The 18,142-nt window shown below is 54.6% G+C and overlaps 1 protein-coding gene across 1 annotated transcript in view; it reads right to left on the reverse strand.

The window, feature by feature from the left end:
- Positions 1-213: 213 nt before the first annotated feature.
- The window catches only part of RTTN (rotatin), a 96,356-nt gene continuing 78,427 nt past the window's right edge, over positions 214-18,142 (reverse strand). Inside the window, exons 40-49 of the mRNA XM_054583779.1 lie at positions 16,395-16,606; positions 13,650-13,755; positions 12,819-12,916; positions 11,665-11,742; positions 10,575-10,701; positions 8,493-8,695; positions 5,190-5,457; positions 2,252-2,355; positions 1,206-1,275; positions 214-299 (exon numbers count right to left, since the gene is read on the reverse strand). Coding sequence (XP_054439754.1) covers positions 214-299; positions 1,206-1,275; positions 2,252-2,355; positions 5,190-5,457; positions 8,493-8,695; positions 10,575-10,701; positions 11,665-11,742; positions 12,819-12,916; positions 13,650-13,755; positions 16,395-16,606 — 1,352 coding nt within the window. The remainder of the gene's footprint in view (positions 300-1,205; positions 1,276-2,251; positions 2,356-5,189; positions 5,458-8,492; positions 8,696-10,574; positions 10,702-11,664; positions 11,743-12,818; positions 12,917-13,649; positions 13,756-16,394; positions 16,607-18,142) is intronic.

Raw genomic sequence — 18,142 nt, forward strand, 5'->3', positions numbered from 1 at the left:
ACGCCGCCTCCTGCTCGGCTGCTCTCCCCTGGAGAGAGCTGGTCGGAAGTGAAGGGACGGAGCTGGGCCCACCAGCCCCGCGCCCCGTCAGGAGGGGAGGCACGGCACCTCGCAGGCGACTCGCCTGTCCTCAGGCGCCCGCCGGGCACAGAGCTTGCCCGCGCGGCTCAGCTGTCCGGCGGCCACCGACCGCAGGGCGGAGCGCCTCCATCCTCACGAGCAGGCCAGCTGCTGAACGAGGTTCTCCAGACATCTCAAATAATAGGCACTTAGAGGGTTCTCTTCGGAGTTTGCACGAGCTGCGAGAGAAAAATGAGAGCGTGCAAGAGCAAGCTGGTTAAACTTAGTACTGCACCTGAGAGCGGCCAACGTTCTACTTGCCTTCTTGACGGACTAGCATTAGGATATTCTACACGGTAAAAAGAAAAGTTACGGAATTTACGTTTACTTTTAGCTGATCGGTTAGCCAACAAGTGTAAATGGAAAAGGCCAGTCCTCCGCCACAGCCTCCATCATCTCTAGGCCACACTCCCGCGCCTGGCGCAGAAACACTCAGGCCAGCCCGCCCATTCGTGGCCTGAAGCTCACACATCACAGCTAGAAACAAACAGAACAAAACCCACAACCACAGCCACTTACTAAAAACCACACCACAAACACACGTCGGAGCATGAAAAAGTGGCCAGAGAACAACGCTCGCTGACAACTTGCATCGCTTAACGTGAACACCGCGCTTCACAAGGCAAACCGCCTGGTGTCGGGCCGGGGCCGGGGGCGCGGGCCCTGTCTGTGGGAGGCCCGCTCGACCCCCCGCGTCGGGTCACAGGTTTCTGTCCAGGGCCGTTCTAACGGGGTCCCGCACCTGTCACCGGAGAATGCACTGCAGCGCGGGGGTGGCCCACACAAGCTCAGTGCAAGGAAGGGTGGCCTGGGGAAGGACCACGGACCTGTTGGAGGGAAGGACCACGGACCTGTTGGAAGGAACTACCGTATTTTATTATCTCAACAACGTGAGAATGAAACGTACGGACCGAATACTGGCACATTGTATGACGCTTCAATGAGCCGTCTCCTCAAATGTGTCTGCAACATCTCAGCTCAGAAAAGACTGTTATTTTGCTGCGAACTGTCCCAATATTTCACTAATCGGAGAATTCAATCAAGAGCCTCCAAGTTTAACTGCACTCTCTCACAATGAAACTTACTTTTCTTCGCTAAGGAATATGCTTCCTCCACTCTTCTTTTTACTGACGGACTCCTCAAAGCCGTTTTCGCCTGGAGAGAACACAGGACCACAGGTTAGGGGTCAGGATACAGTCACTGCGGCGGCGCCACCCCTTCCCTCCCTGACTTGATTCCTCCTCGTCCGTCCCACGGACTCGCTGCCCCTCCCTTTCGCCCCGTCTCCCTAATCTCATTTTACTGTTTTAAACCACCTCCTCTCCATTTTATTTCCTTCCCACTCCCTCAAACCTCCAGTTCCAGGACAAGTATCCCACGTTACGAGTCGGCCAACAAATCTCTACTACGTGACAGCAGAGCACCAAGCCGTGTGCGAGCCCCGAGGCACAGGCAAGGGGGCGGCAGCGGCCACTGTCCCCGCGTGCGGGAGCACCGTCCCGCGGGAAGAACAGCTGCCCCGATGAGGGACGGCAGCTGAGCGGGCCCGTCGGCGACGATGGTCTCTGCTCACGCTGTCACTTGGCCCCTATGTAATCAACTAGACACACGCGGGCCTTCCTCTCAGGAGTGAGACGTCTGCACAGGAAGCGAAGACAGAGGCCGGAGAGAGAGCAGGGTCGAGTGCCCCTGCTGCCCCGCTGCTGCCCCCGGCGGGGCCTGGGCCTGGGGACTGAGCTTAGCCCAGAACTCAGGGACCACACGCACCAAAGGCAGGCAGATCCCGCGATGGGATAACACTTGGCTATTTGGTTTTACTTCAAGGCGTGTTTTTCCTTGACACTCCTCTGAGCATAAATCATCTATCATAACGTCGCACCCATAAGGCAAAGCAACTTATGTCAACAAGGAAAATGCACTCGAGAGAGAGACATCTCTGACAGGAGAGAGGCTGCTGAGACGATTGGGTGAAAAAGGCCGTCTGAACTGCTGCTTCCCTGGCCGTGCGGGGGCGCCCGCAGGGCGCCGCGGCCCGAGCTGGTCTTCCCCTCGCCGACACTCCTCGGAGGTCCCGGGGAGCCCGCAAGGTGGGCATTTGCCCCGCTGTACGGCAGAGACTTTAAAAACTGACCTTCGGGTAGTTGTGACTCAGAGCCCAAAGCGCGGCTGCTCCAATCCTCTGGGCATTGGGAGTCTCACTTTCCAGACAGGCAGCCAGCACACTGATGACTTTTTCTAATAAACACATTAAAAAAAAAAGGTTCAGCCCCAGACATGACACCGTATTCTTATCTCAGAGAGCTCAATCTTCCCAGCGCGCGGCACGAGGGAGGGCCCCCTGTACAGTTCCCAGGACACAGCACGCAGCCCCAGGAGCGGCCGGGCCTTGCCATCCGGCCTCCTCCCACGAGGGCGCGCCCACTTGCAGACGATGGCAGCGGGAGGCCCGCGGTTCCAGAGCTCTGCTGACGAGCGCCTCAATTAGTGCTCACACGGCGGAGCGCAGGGAAGCAGCTTTGCTCTTGTCATAAATTATAAAGACTTTACACAGACATATCCATAGCATGGGCTACTGTATAAATTGGTAATCAAGGACTAGCATGAGTTAAGCCTTTTACAAAGCACCAGACATCGTAGAGGAATGTGCTTTGCTGCGGATGCATGTGTCAGAGGGAGAGGGACCCAAAGGCACATCCACACACAGATGGCCCTGCTGGCAAAGGCAGCCGGGGGGTGAAGTCCAGCCTGGGGTCACGCACGGTGGCCTGCCCCTTCTCAGTGAAGAGGCAGGTGGCCTGGCACCGAAGAGATGGCCCAGGCACTTCAGAGCAACATCAGAGCATATCTTATGACGTATTTTCCTGTCATTACATTGAACCCTTTTCTTCTACAGGGCAAGATTTCGGAATCGGGGGACACCTGTCCCCGGCTGCCCCCCACCCGGCCAGATGCCTCTGGCCACCGCACAGCCCGGCTGAGGGCAGGCCCGTCCACTCCCTGTTGGGGACCCCGCCACTGCGCCCCCTGATTTGAGAGGCTCAGCAAACACTAGCTGGATGAGAGTCCGTAAGTAATGCAAATGACAATGCTGTTTCAGTGACTCGGTTGTTTTTAAAGAAATTTTAAGGAATTTAACGTCTTTTACAGGAAAAAAAAAAAAAAAAGCAGCTGCTCCCTACAGTACCCTCTGAGCAGCGGGGGCAGAGGGGCGCTGCGGTGCTGCCGTTCTCACGCCGCGGCCCCACGTCTCCCGCGGCAGGACCCGCCAGCTGGTCCGTGTCGGCAGCTCCCCGATCACGCGCGTCACGGGAGCTCGCACTCTGAGCACGCGCCATCGCGTTTTCGCAGGGCAAGTCTCCATTTCCTCTTTTCCTTTGGTTTCTTGCAGATTTACTGTGATGTGTCTAGAAGTGGGCTTACTATTATTTATCCACTTGGACTTCTCTGAGTCTCTTCAATCTGTCAATTTGTGTCTTACAGCAGGTCTTCGATGCTGGGCCATCATCATGTCAAACATTCCCTCTCTCGTCTCCCCTCTGAGGACCTCAACCGAACTCGCGGCTGGACCGGCTCAATGCCTCTGTGGCCGCCGCCCTTTGCTCTTCCCTCTTCATTCTTTGGACACCTCTCCCCTTCCGGGCGCTGTACTGCATCCCGGACACTGGTTTTTTGACTGTCTTCTATCCCTAAAGTCTCCTCGGAGGCACCAGACGCCGCTGGGCAGAGGCACGAGTTGTCATATGTGCCGCCAAGGCTCGTCTCTCCGCGCGACTCCCACCAGGAAGCCAGCGCTGACGCGTGCCACCGAGCGGCCAGCTGGTGGCCAGGCGCACCTGGCGTGACCAACAAGCAGCATGGGCCAATTGCTTTACATTTAAATACCTCCGCGTAGCTAACAGGTTGTCTCATTGGACACTGAAGTTCTCAATGCTCTGTTTCAAATCTTTCTACTTTCCAGTCTCCTATTCCCTGCAAGTGTCCTCAATGTTTGCATTTATTTACTAAATAGGGTATCATTCAAGTTGTTTCTGACTGTTTTTTAACTGCAATGTCTGAAGTCCAGGCTGGTTCTGGCTCCCGTTGCCCTGTTTCCCGACAGGCCTGGTCTCCTTTCACTGCACCTGGGTCGACACTCTTGGACACGCACGTGTGGGGGCTCCTGGAAGCTCAGCACGACCTCGCCCTCCCCGCGCCGGAGCAGACATCCACTTCTGCGGAGCGCCCAGAGGCTGTCAGTCAGTCGAGGACCAGCTCGGGCCCAGGTCACGGGCCACCTGGGCCGTGCACCCGGTCTCACACGGCCTCATGCCTGTTTTCTTTACAGCCACTTGGATGAGGGTCGGGGGACCAATTTAATTCTGATCCATCCATTTCCTACACAGTCGGTTCTTTGGAGGCCCGGCGTTGTACAGGCAGGATGGCCCAAGCCTCCCCGTCACAGGGAGCCTTGGCTTCTGATCCCTGACCCACTGGTGGTCCTGCGCAAAAGCCCACAGCCTTGGCAAATGTCCCTGGACAACAGGGCTCTCTACATACCTCTTACCTCTCTAGGCACAGACTTCCACGAAGAATTGGCCTCAAAGTTTTTCACCGCCTTTTTGCTTCTGTGATGGTTGTAAAGGGGAGTTTTACCTCTGCTATCTCACATGTTTTTGCTGTTTTCACCTGGCCTGACGTGACCAGAAATGTGGAGTTCTCGGGATCTGTTTGAACAGCCAGGGCAGGCCCCACGGCCCTCTCCACTTGGGACCGTCTGAACCAGACATCTGGGCCTGCTGACCAAAGCCAGCAGCGACCCTTGTCTGGCAGACGGGTAAGCTAGCGGACTCTGCGCAGCCTTGGGAGCTTCGAGGGGCCGGAGCCACACCTGGTTCACCCCTGAGGACAGGCATCACACCTGATGCCTTCTCTCTGCAGCCCACAGTGCCTTCAACAGAATGGGGCTTAATAAACACCCAGCAAATTATTTATACAACCATGTTGTGTTCCACTCTGAATGGTGAACGAACCACCACACGTAGAAAAGGCCCCGCGCGCATGCGGGTGTGGCGTATGGAGTGGGCTCTCACCATTAGCCAGGATCTTGGGCTTATTGGCAGGGCTGAAGCAGATATTGTGGAAGATGAGGAGCGGCAGGCACGGGCTGCGCCTGTGCTTGAACTTGCTCATCTCCGTCAGCAAGTCCAAACAGCCCTCGAGCCGCAGGATCATTTGCTGCCCATCTTCTGCGAATGACACATTCAGGAGCAGCTTCAGCCAGAGGATGGTCAGCTGACTGAGATGTTTATTTCCTCCTTTTGGCAATGTGAGAGACAGAAAGTTCTGTAAGAAGTTGGTCTGCGGGTAAACAGAGAGAAGGTTATTTTCTTTTTGAGTCTCTGCATTATTTTCCTAGTCCCTTGGAGACCAATTAACGAGGATTCTGCTCTTTTCCCAACTTGAATGTCTCCTTCCTCCAATACCCTCCTCATAGCCCATCTACGTTGTTTCCAGGTATAAGTGAAAAAGTTAAGGAGAACAAAATAGTGCTCAAATTTTAACCGTAATTCTTTTCTGATGATGGATAAAGTAGGTACAGTCAACTCTTAATTATTTAGGACTGAAGGTTCCGTTCGGGGACCGGTTCAGGCCTCCCGAGTTCCCCCTGCCTGCCTCTGGCAGTTGGCTGCTCATTAAGAGCTGTCCTATGGGGAGGAACATGGGGCAAAACCCGCGGGGGCTGCCAGAGGGAGGGGAGAGGGTGTGGGGGAGAACGGTGAACGGGAACACAGGGCACAAAACCCCCGTTACAAAGCCAGCCCGCCCCGGGGATGTGAGGTGCCACCTGGGAGACCGGTCAATGAGAGCATGACAACGACATGCTGCTACACTCATTGTGTGGCCGCGTCGGAGGGCCCATAATGCCCAGTCACTGTGCCGGACACCTGAAACCCACACGACTCCGTACGCCAACTCTAACTGTAGAAAATTGACGAGAAGAACTTTGAAAACTAACAAATAGAAAAGGAAAGAAAGAAAAGAACCGAAACTCCAATCATCTTGCCCACACGGAGAGCCCTGGCAGTGCTGAGGAGAACCTGAATCTTTGGCGCTTTGGACGCGCTAAAAACGGCCCGCGGGGACAGCTCCGACTCCATTGACCCAGCTGCGGCCTGTGTTTACAGGTTTCTCATGGCGAACGTCGGCCGGCCGCATAAACAGAGAGGAGGGAGCTCTCGTAGGGAAGTGTAAGAGTCATTTCGACTTCCCAATAAAATCCTTCTGCAAAACTACGTGAAAGACAGGAAGTTGTTGCCTAGAACAGTCTATAGGCAAAGGAAGAAAGAATGAAAGGATGAATGAAGGGAAGCAGCCCAGGGAGCGGCAGCCCAGGACAGCACGGGGACCTCAGGCAGGGGGCGCATCTGACATGGGGCGGGAGTGCGGTCTCCGCCCCCGGCCCCCTCCCTCCGCCACGGCCTGCTCTGGCTTACTGCTGGGTTCCCCTGCACTTCAACCCAGACGATGCCTCGACGCCATGAAATAAACTCAACTCTTTCGCACACAAGGACTCCGAGTGCGCGCACTCACACCCACCCCTCGCCTGTCCCCCGAATCAGCGCCGGGAGGGCGGCCCACTCGGCCAGCTGCTGCTGTGAGAGTGGCCGTCGGGCTGACGACAGTGAGGAGACACACAGCAGCGCCGCGGAGGGAAACGTGCTGCCGGCGACCGTTCTTTCCCGCTGGGCCCGCGGAGGCGTAGAAGGGCCCCGGCCGCGCGTGGTGCGGGAGTGCGCCAGGGCGGAGGGCCGGCATCCCCGAGTCCGAGCTGCAGCGCAGCGCGGGCAGCACCGTCCAGAGCCTGCGGCTGAGGACCCGACGGGGGCCACGGGCGTGTCCGGGGCTCGTTACAGCCTCGGCCTTGCGGCCGAGCAAGGCTGGGGTGCCTCCCGAGAGCAGAGGAAAAACACCACGCTGGCCTGCCCCTCCGTCTCATCATCTCGATGCCAAAATATGCTTAGTCAGAGACTGATCCCTGCAGATGCCTTAGAAATCACTTGTTTAACCCCTTAAGCTTAAAAATGAAGAAACTAAGTGTTAAAAAAGAAGAGGCCTCCAGCTAGCTCACAGCCGCACTGCCAACCTGAGGCTGGCTCTCACGCCGCAAGGGGGCCACCCTGCCTCCTGTCCCTACGCCCGCTAATGGGCCCTGCGCCCGGCCCTGCACCCGGTTCTGCGGCCTCGCCAGAGCAACAGGGGGACCACAGGCCTCCAGGCCGGATGGCGCCTCTCTCTTCTCTCTCTCTCTCTCTCTCTCTCTCTCTCTCTCTCTCTCTCACACACACACACACACACACACACACTCAACTCACACATATGAAGAAAACACCCAGCCGTGTGCGGGAAGCAAGCCGCTGGCTCCAGGGACAGCAGTGGGTCCCTGCTTGGCACATTTTGCCAAGTGACCTGGTGTGAATACCATCAGCTACAGCTGATTTCAAGGTACCACTGGGAGGTCGACTGGCTTCCAAATGCCTGAAAATTAATGCCACTCGGGAGCCAACATGGGTGAGCTCCAACACAGCACTGAAAAGATCCTGCCTTACTTTTTAGGCTGCAGTTTATTTGGAAATTGCAATCAAAGTGGAAGGTTTTTTTTGCAGGGAGGGGAGATGAGGCAGTGGCGGAAGACTCAATTCTGGTGAATGCTGTGAACTTTTGCCATCATCTTGGCCTTCATGTAAAAGGAGGAGAAGTACTGGATTTAGCATGTGCTACTAAGTAAGAGATCATGTGATCACATTCACATTTTAGGGATCCTGTTGAAACGCACCTAAATGGAGTCTAACAGACCAGCTGTGCTAGAATTTGTTTCAACCACTCAGTCCCTTTTAAATTAAAATCAGTGATAAGAATTCAAGTTTGGGCGCTGGAGTCCCCGGGGACTGATAAAATCGCCTTTTGTCATAAAGCCGTCAGGTCTAACTCGGAGAGAAAGGGGCTGTGATTTCATAAACCATTCTGAGAATGTAAATTGAACTGAAATTGTCACTGCTCAATTTGGTCTTATTTAAAGACCAATATATTACCTTTATGATAGCAAATAAATGTAAGACAGCTGCCTTTCATTTCAGAGTGATAAAATGTAACCCAAAGCTAAGAAGATAAACCAAAAGGAAACAGGCTGGTCATATTCCAGCTTCTTCCACTTTCCATGTATCAACTTGGAACAAAGGGAACCTCTCAATCGTTTTACCACCCTTTCAAATCAAACGTCTTGAAATCAACTGACTTAATCCGAGACGCTGCGGTCTGGGTTTCCCACACCCGTCCCTGCCGGGGAAGACGGCTCCGCTGCCCGGCTGAGGACAGGACGCAACGTGAGCACTGACCTTCTGGATCACTCCTCTGCAGTCGTGGGACAGGGCCAGGTTGGACAGCAACGTGAAGACGGCCTGCTGGACGGCGGAGCTCGCGAGGGGCACCTGGGAGGCCAGCCGCAGCACACACAGCATCAGGGAGCTGCCGGGGCCGCCCCGGCCCACGGCCGGAGCAGGGGACTGTCCAGAGCTGGACCAGCAGAGAGAACTGCAACCTTAAAAATAAGAGCTTGTCATAATGGCTTCTCAGCTTCGCTGTTTGGTCCAAAACACCCTCAGCAGCCACGCCTATCGGTCCACCCAACGACCTGGCCATCGACCTGCGAACGGTGTCGGGGCTCAGAGCCAGCGCTGGCGCGCCCAGCGAGCCTGGCAGACCTCACGAAGGCCTCGTGACGGCAACAGAGCGCCACGCAGCACTAGGTTACTTTTTAAGAAAATAAAAAAAGCATGATAGGGTTTTAAAATAGCTCCTAAATAAGACATCTAATTAAACAGGAAAAGAATTTTAGAAATGGGCAGTAACTTGGTCTAGCGCCTTCATTTCCTGGAAGAAAGAAACACAGTCACGCTGGGGCGTGGGGACAGGACAAATGGCACAGCCACAGAGGCCGGGGGAGGGACGCGGCCCAGAGCGGCCAGTGGCCGGCTCCAGGTCCCGCAGCTCACGGGCAGCCACAGGCAGCAGGGGCGCCCGCCGGTCCCCCAGGCTCGCGTGTCCGCTCCATTACTTAAGCAGCCGCCTGGGAGTTACCGGGGGAGAAGGACGACCACCAGGGAACCAGACGTGCATCGGACCGTGATGAAACAGACACGGGCTGGCCGACCGAGGGTGCAGGCCCAGCAAGGGGCCGGCTTAAGTGTGACCACGCTCCGCGAGACAAACTCACGCCAGGCCAGTCCCCTGGACGGACGCGGCGCTCTTCCGTGCTCGCTGCACAGCGGTAGCCAAACACCACTGTTCCTATTAACTGTCACATAAAACTGTCACGGACGATGCGACTTTGCCTGGAAGCAAACCAGACAGGAAAGTAGGAAGTTTCTTCCTCAGCTGAGTTACCTGATCGCATTCTCATAGTTATATCAATTTTAAGTATGAAAGTAACACGGATAATAGTTTCAAAAGATTGATATTAAAGTAAATGGGGATTTTTGCTCAATATTTAGCCAGGGATTCTCTTTCCCTCCTTCCTCCCCATATCCCTAAATTGAGGGATGCAGGGGCGGGCAGAGAAGGGGCTAGGGAGAGGCCCGCCCCGCACCCCACGGGGAAGGCGCCGGAGCTCCAAGGCCAGTGCGCGCCGGCCACAGACGCGCTGCTGGGACCCCACCGACGGACGGCGCCGGAGGGCAGTAAGCTACGCTGGGCGCTGTGTGGGGTGACCACACAGGCTCCGACTGCTGTGAGTTCCAGGCCTTTCTCTGTGCGCCTTTTGCTCTCTGGAGGGCCCAGTGGCCAGGCAGCTGAATGTCGACACGGGGAAGCGCACAAACCTGCGGGCCACCCGCAACCCCGCTCTACCTCCCCGGCAGGCTCCTGGCCCTCCACTCCAGCACCCATTCGCCCGTTCTCGCTCTGCCCCCGTCTGTGCCGGCCCCCAGCGGCTGGCCGCCACAGACGCGTGGCCACAGTGGGTGCGCAGCACAACGTCTGGGCGGTGAGCGGAAGGAGGGAAGAGGCGTCCAACGGCACCAACCACCCCCGCCCCAGCCGCACTCAGAACTACTGCCCGTCATGCCCATGCCCTGCTCTTGAATCCACTAGAGGTTTAACCCTTTCCTGCGTTTTAAGGACTGACATCCTGATTTTCACTCTCTCAATTTTCCTATGAAGTTCAATTTCCCACGACAGGATCAGGCCCATCTCTCCCTCTCCATTCCCTGAGCTGAGTCACGACTCCTCACCAAACGCACGAGCACACCCGCGCGCCCTTACGACGCCGACAAGGCCGCGGGCCTCGGCCCGCACACCCTCAGCGAGGGGGAGACACCCTACAGGCCGCGCGCTGGCCCTCCCAGCCCACTTTGACAAGGGTGCACGGGACGGGCATCTGAGCTCATGCCACGTTGCCCAAGGCACAAGGGGCTCTTTACCGTGGGGAAAGCTCGCAGTGTAGACGCAAAGCAGCTGCAGGGCCGTTTGCATCAGCGAGTCGTCCATCAAAAGCCAAGGCCAGAGCGCATGCAGGACGGGCACCAGGTGGGCTCCGAGCGCTGCTTCCTGTTGCGGACGGGGAAGGAGGACAGCGTTAGTCTGGAGGCAGGAACGTACAAAACTAGATCAAACCCAGGTCAGCGGTCACCAGCGCAAGCAGACAAAGATCAAATTATCCTGGTTTGATGAGCGCAAGCAGGCCCGGGAGCCCTCGCGCCAGGATGGCCCCATGAGCCTGACCGCCCTCGGGGAGCGCCTCCCACGTCAGGGCGCCGGACGGGCAACTTACGCCAGGAATGGAGAAAAACAGCTTTGACATGTCAGGTAACAATACAGTGAGATCTCACAACCCCGAATAAACCGTAAATGCCCTGATACAGTTAAGAAATGAGATTTTCTGCTTAAGTGAACACTCTGGTCAACTCTGAGCTCTCCCTGACTGTGTGTGTGCGCGCGCGCGCGCGCACCTATGTGGGCAGAGGCAGAACTAGATCGACCAGGGGCACAGTCCTGTCTTTAAATCGTTGCTCCTGACAGAGTGAGCAGGCACCTCAGTGGCGCCAGGCAGAGGCGCTGAGCCAGCAGGGCCTGGGGAGCGGAGCCCCGAGGCGGCAGACAGGGCCCGCTCATCCTCTCTCCTTGGGAACACGGGCACCTCTGCTTACTGTTCCCTTGGAAAGCCGCCTGCCAGCCAGCTGCCTCTGAAGCTCCTGCCTCACGGGACATACACGGCCATTCACCCATCTCAGCAAAAAGCAGGTGACATGCCCGACGGGACAGAACGGGGCACGTGTGTGTCTGAGCCACGGGAAGTCAAAGTGTCAGTGAGAAAAAAATGCAGACGTGATCAGGGACTGTCATCAGCGCTGAAGGGCGCGGCGGTCAGGGCCGCTGACTCTGAGCTCCGAATGGCTGTGCATCGGAGGAGCTTCAAAGGGCTTTCCACTTTCCGGCACACGCTGCCTCATACAGAAATTGAATGGCCCCGTGCCGGCGCTGCTGCGAAACCCGAGAAGTAGCCCCACTTACCTTGCAGTCTTCGTTCCGATAAAGACAGTTCCTGAGAAGCTGCATGGCGGTGCCCAACTCTTCAGCGAAGCCATCCTCCTGTTGGGACAGAAAGCACTGAGACGCCGGGACGCGGCGGCCCAGCCCACGCTGGGTGCGGTGGCTGCCCGGCCTCCGGCCCCAGGGCAGGGCCGCCCCGCCCTCCAAAGGGCCTGAGATGCTCTGGAGCTCTGAGCAGGGGCCGCGCCTCAAGCGCACCCACCACGAGAAAGCGATTTCCATTCTATGGAGAAACCGAGATACTTAATAAGCTCCCTGTTTCATCTCAACAAAGTGAAGCAGGTGCCGACAGGTCGCCTCAGGTGTTGGCTGGCCTCGTCAGTGAGGACGTCCAGGGCCTTGGCGGGGAGCGGAGGGGGCAGGAAACTGAAAGCCGTGAAACGCCCTGCATCACTCGGCCAATTGAACGTGGCTTTCTCTGGTTTCCAACCAAACGCAGCAGGAACTGGCTGTCACACAGATCTCTGCTCTCCAATGGCCTTTGCTGTACACATGCACGTGCATTTATACGTTTATAAATACATACACATCCATTTTCTCAGGGAGCCTGCGTGGCAGCTCTTTTTAACCACAGGTATTATTATTAACCATTACTATTACATAAAACTTGTATTATTTCAAGTTTATGTAAACATGAAGCCTGAACGTGAGTCCAGCAGAAGGAAGGGAATGGTAACTGGAGACGAGGAACATCCGCTCTGCAACCCGCCAGACGTGGGGGAAATCCTGGCTTTCTCATGACAACTGTGCCCAGGGTGACAGACAGGAAAATGTCAGCACAGCGCCCGGCACGGCGAGCCGCAGGTCACTCGCGGTGCACCTGCGCTCGCTCTGAAAGACCTGCTTTCCACAGTATGTTACCGTGCCCACTCCAAAATGTTTATAACAGCAAGTACATACGTTTCATTTAAAGATCTTGAAGTGAGAACCAAGACCCAACACAAAACCCCCAAACCTGCTAATGTAGAAACCCCATTCATTTTTCTGACTGTGCCTTCCTTCTACGTCAGACACTCATTTGAACCCGATGTTGGTGCCATTTCTAGGTACGAGGACACGGGCGAGGGATCTCTCCCATGGCTGGGCGTCTGTCCCAGGGTTCCAGAACCTGCTACCTTTTTCCTCAGCGCCGCTCTCCCCGGCTTCAGGGAGTCGAGGCTCAGCTGGGCGCTGATGTGCTTCATCCGCGCGACGCAGACGTCTATTAGGTCGGCTGGAAGACAAAACCGAAAACCAGCAAAAGCAGATGCCATTTCCAAGTGAGTTATAGCCACATACATCAACCCAATCCTCAAAAATAACCCTTTATATTGCTGACCAGCTCCATGTTAGTATTTTCAGTGAGCGGATAATGAGTCAGAGGAAGCAATAGAAGAGAACCAAGAGGCTAAAGCCGACTTGTTTCCAACTGAGCACACTGCTCCCGAAACCTGGGCTGCATCCTGAGAAAGGCAGCCGTTGCTTCACCATGGAAATCGGCGGGATGGACGGGGCTGCGCCTCCCGTTGGGCTCTCAGACCTGCGCTCGCTCTCCAGACGAGAAATCAAAATACTTGGGGAGCAGGTGGGGGGGACATTTGTACTGAAATATAGGATCATCTAATGCTGTCGGTATCGCCATTAATACTATGTTTTATTTTTCAGGTATGTAACACATGCTTCTGTTACTAATACTTAGTCACTACAAAGTTAAGTGATGTGTTGCTTTTTAAGCCTCTATAATATTTAGAGATTTTCTAAAGTAGGAACCATTGCGCGCGCACACACACACACACACAATAATCTACACATATGACCTTTTTATGTTAAAAGGCATGCTTGGCTATTTTTAGTGGCCCTGAGAGTGCAAGCTGTTTACATTTAGGGCTCCCCCAAAGTAAAGCGAACGAGCAGGGGAGCTTGCACGGACAGCCCGCCCCCGAAGCCCGCGCAGGGCCGCGGCCCACCTTCCCGAGCGAGCCTCTGCGCCCGGCGGCTGGCCGCCAGCAGCGCCGCCAGCCCGCGGCCCGCCGCGCTCCTCAGGGTGTCTCCGGACGGCTGGCCTTCATAGCACTGCAGAGAGAGTGAACAGCGGCACGTCAGGCCCCACATCCTGACCCCCTGGCTCCCTCCCGCCTGCCCCCAGGAGGGTCCTGTCGCTGAATAAACCAGACCCGCGACACCTCGGCACGCCCACGTTCTGCATTTGTCTGTCTGCTTCCCAGCGAAGACCTCACCTTGTCTCCTCTCCTCTGCGCTTCTCAGTTACTGGGTATTTGAGCTCTAAAGGCTTGACTAGATTCAGGTGGAACTTTTTTGTGGTAAGGTTCTCACGTGGATATGCACGTGCCTTTTTATTAGTGTCCAGGGGTTCGTCAATTCCCGTGTCAGAATCAAGAAGTGCCTCATTAGATTTACAAATATTAGAGAATTCAAATTTCATAACTTTTCCTTCTACCAGTTATGTTCAAAATAATTCCTCCACCCAGAAGGGAACAGCAAAAGAGTAGAAACAGTAACTTTTATAATATTATAAAACATTAGAGAAAAACAAGGACGTGGCCCCACATTCCTGGGGCGCAGCTACCTTACTTTTAATGTGGCCCCTCACCCGCCGTGGGTCGTATTCACCACAAGCCCACTCGCGGCTCCTTGGAACACAGCAGCACTGACAAGCGAGAGAAACAGCTGGGGGCCCTCAACCCCCGGGGCCCGGGGGCCTGGCCGCAGGGGCCATGCGTGCCACCGTGGTCCTGGCCGGAGCTGTGGGGCCTTCGGGCCGATGGGGGAGGGGCGGGTCACGCCGCCCCCCAGAGGGAAAGCAGGCGACCTGCTCCGCAAGCCAGTCCAGCTCCCTGAAGAACAGAGCCAGGGCCCTTCCGCAGCAGAGAAGTGCTCCACCAGCCCCAGACCGGACGTTAATAAAGCTTTTGGATCGGGGCTGGGGGACTTCTGTCAAGGTGTGAACCTGAGTTTTCCTGCTTATTATATTCTTTAATATTCACTTTTTAAATCCTCACCCAAGAACATTTTTTCATTGCTGGGAGAGAGAGAGGTGGGGGGAGAGAGAAGCAGACAGACACTGATGTGAGAACGAAACACCAGCTGGTTGCCTCTCCTACTCGCCGCGACCGGAGATCAAACCCGCAACCTTTTGGTGTACAGGACGGGGCTCCAACCCACTGAGCCACACCAGCCAGGGCGCGTATTATATTCTTTACAGTGCCAAGCAGCACTCCGTCAATCACCGGGGGAATAAAGCCTATGGTTCTGTTGGTGAATCAGACCAGCCAAGAGCACCCAGTCCTGGTTTTAAGAGGAGGAAAGCCGAGTGGAATGGGTGAGCAGCCCCAGGGACGCTGTGTCCTCCAGAACGAGGGACGTTGAGAAATTCTGAGGACTTTTTTTCCCTAGAGACCCTGTGTCTGAGGAGCTGCCAGAGAGAAACGGAGGAGAAAACGCCCGGGGTCTCTTATCGGGCTCCTCAACCCCGCTTCCCAGATGAGCACCGCCTGCTGGGCGGGGTGCCAGGGCCGCGGGGAGCCCGTGACCCCTCCTCGGGCAGCTGCCCTGGCCTCTGCTGGCCCCACCTGCATCCCAGCACAGTCAAGGCCACCAAGCAGCATGCGCAACTGGCCATTCCAGAAAGGTCTGCACCAGCAGGGCTTGCGCAGGCAGGAAAGGGCAAACGCCCCCAGGCCCCAAGCAGCCAAAGGAAGAGGGCGGCGGGTCCCGCCGGCTGGGGAGCAGGGGCAGATTCTCAACACGCCTGTCAGTGGACTCTTCTCTTCACAGCAAAAGGGCAAAGGGCACAGTGCCACCCAGTCACTGCGAAGGAGGGGTCTTAACGCTAACAGTCTGGCAAGGACTCCTCGTGGCAAGAGACAACTGTCTCTTAGGAAACGCTTCTGGTTGTCTTCACTGTTACTCTATAAAGTAAAAATCCTTGACAGTGATTTTCGAACATTTTTGAGGAAGTAAAAATCTTTGTTCCTATTTTAGCATTGTAAAAAATAAGTTAAAATAGAAAAAAGGCATCCAACCTTAGAAAGGGGGCATTTTCTCAAAAAGGGGACCACCAGGTCTGCTATGTCTATATGCACAAGCACCTTAAATATACACAGTTCATGTATATAAATCAAATGCCACTTAGGTGAGTAGATTTTCAAAGATGCAAACTGTCTTTAAAGTGGAAATATATTGTGAACACCACCTTCATCCTTGAAATATACCCAGGGGTCATGATATGACACACTATTGTGAGAAACTGCTGGACTCTGATGACTAATACTGCAGTTTGAATTTTTATATCATAGACTGGTCAACACCTGAGGGTGGAACTGAATAGAAAATGGTTAATTTAACTACATATACTCTTCTATTATGCAAATGGTCGTCATGAGTATTAATTATTTGTTTCTTTAAAGATCTATTTATTTTTAGAGAGAGGGGAAGGAGGAGAGAGAGGGAGAAACGTCCATCACTGCCTGTCGCACGTGCCCCGACCTGGGAGCGAACGGCAACCCGGGCCTGTGCCGGACCAGGAAGCGGGCAGGCGGCCTTTCTCTTTGCAGGATGACGCGGAACCCACTGAGCCACACCCGCCAGGGCAGCATTCATTACTTTTTAATTCAAAAGACTGAAAATTTTTTGTTTTTACAAAACCAGGACTGGAAAACATAAAGTTTTAAAAAACTCAAGAAATCATGTACCTGAATCATGACTTCGTTAAGTCGTTCTAGAGGCTTCTGAGCTTCCTGAGTCTCGTCCAGAAGGGAAGCCATGGTTGGAGTGGAGCTGGCTGTGTCTTTCTCCCGGAGGCGCCTCTTGGCTTCTTCAGTGAAGAGGACGGAGAGGAACTGCAGGCTCGCAGCGCAGAGCGGAGGGCAGGCGGCGGCCAGGCCCGCACACCCGCAGAGCCTGTCTAGGAGGCAGGGTAATCCCACGTGTGAGTGTTTGAAAATCACCGCAGAGTGAAAGCAGCGAATCAGACTGATGAGCAATGTTTAATGAGGTAAAGGATGTTCACCAGTTCAAGTATCACAAGAATAACTCTATTGTTCAAAAGTAATTTAAACAGTACTAAGACAACATACTGAATCAAGGAATCTATTTCATTTTCACTTCATCCTTTTTAGATGAGTTCTTTTCTACATGAAGGAGTCTGTGTGTGTATACAATGCACATGTGCGTGGTATCTGCTAAGACCCACAACACTCCTCGTAAGAGGACGATGTATGGATCCCTCTAGATCCCTCTGGGGAGGTCCTGGGATCCCCAAAATGCCTAGAGTCCTCAGCTTTTTTTTTTTTTTTAATTTCTAGGCTAATCTAAAAGAAGAGTTCACGCAGCTGCTCTGAATCACCTAGATGACCACCTTCCAGGTGTGGCTGTGTTTCCCCTTTCAAACAAGCTGATGCTCCACAGCATTTAAAACAGGCCTTCACACGCGGCGCAGGCGGGAGCCAGGGAGGAAAGCCCCGCGGGCGCCGCGTGGAGAACGCGAGGGCGGGGGCCGCCGCGCAGGCGGCCGGGAGGAAAACTGACCGCGGGTCAGCCGTGTTCACCGCCTGCTGTGAGCGCTGCTGCATGTAATCAGAGGGGCATTTGCTGCATTACCTTAATGGTATTAATTTGCTAGCACCGGTTTATAATTTTGTTGTTTTCTTTATATATTATTTTGGATTCATACTTGTGTTAAGAGTTACAACCATGAGGGTTTCTACCTAGGTTTTGGTTATAGAAATTGCCATGTTCTTAAGTAACATAAGGAAAATAATTTAGTCAGGAGTGGATTTCATGAGAATTATGTTCATGTAAATTATGTCTAAATGTTAGGCCAGTTTGAAAGTTTGAGCAAAGATTGTTACAGATAACGTCAGTTACAGAACCACAAGATATTTTAAATGTGTGTGCATACGTGGCATGGAAAATCAACAAAAACAAACAAAAACATCTCCATGGCAAGGAATGTAAATGGTTGTTTTTATTAGTTATGTTTTCATCAGCATCACTATTATCAAAGCCAATTATCTATGTAGTAGGTTATTTTTCATTAGCACCACTATTAATTAAAATTGTGTTTTGAAGAAAAATTTTGAATTTGATATGTCTTTATGTTATCACTAGGGAGACAGTGTCCAGATCAACAGGCCTAACCCAGGGTCAGCGGCCTTTTCTGCACAGGCCCAGAGCGGGGCTGAGGGTTCCAAGCTCTGCGGGACCCCGGCCTCCGCCACCGCGGCTGGACGCCCAGACGGCAGCGTGGATGCCCGCCGGGCAGGAAGCGAGAGCTCGGTGCAGCCCCGCCCGCATCCCACCGCCTCCACCAGGACGGCCGACGGCCACGGGCCGGGCACTCGGGGCGGACCGCTGGGCGTCTGGCTTTACCTCGCTGGGCATGCTGGCGGCGAGAGCCGTGGGTGCAGCAGGAGAAGCTCCGTCTCCACCCGTCAGTCAA

This window comes from Pteronotus mesoamericanus, unplaced genomic scaffold, assembly GCF_021234165.1.
Source record: "Pteronotus mesoamericanus isolate MK-2021 breed Mesoamerican mustached bat unplaced genomic scaffold, CSHL_Meso_final contig_74, whole genome shotgun sequence".
NCBI classification, from domain to species: domain Eukaryota; kingdom Metazoa; phylum Chordata; class Mammalia; order Chiroptera; family Mormoopidae; genus Pteronotus; species Pteronotus mesoamericanus.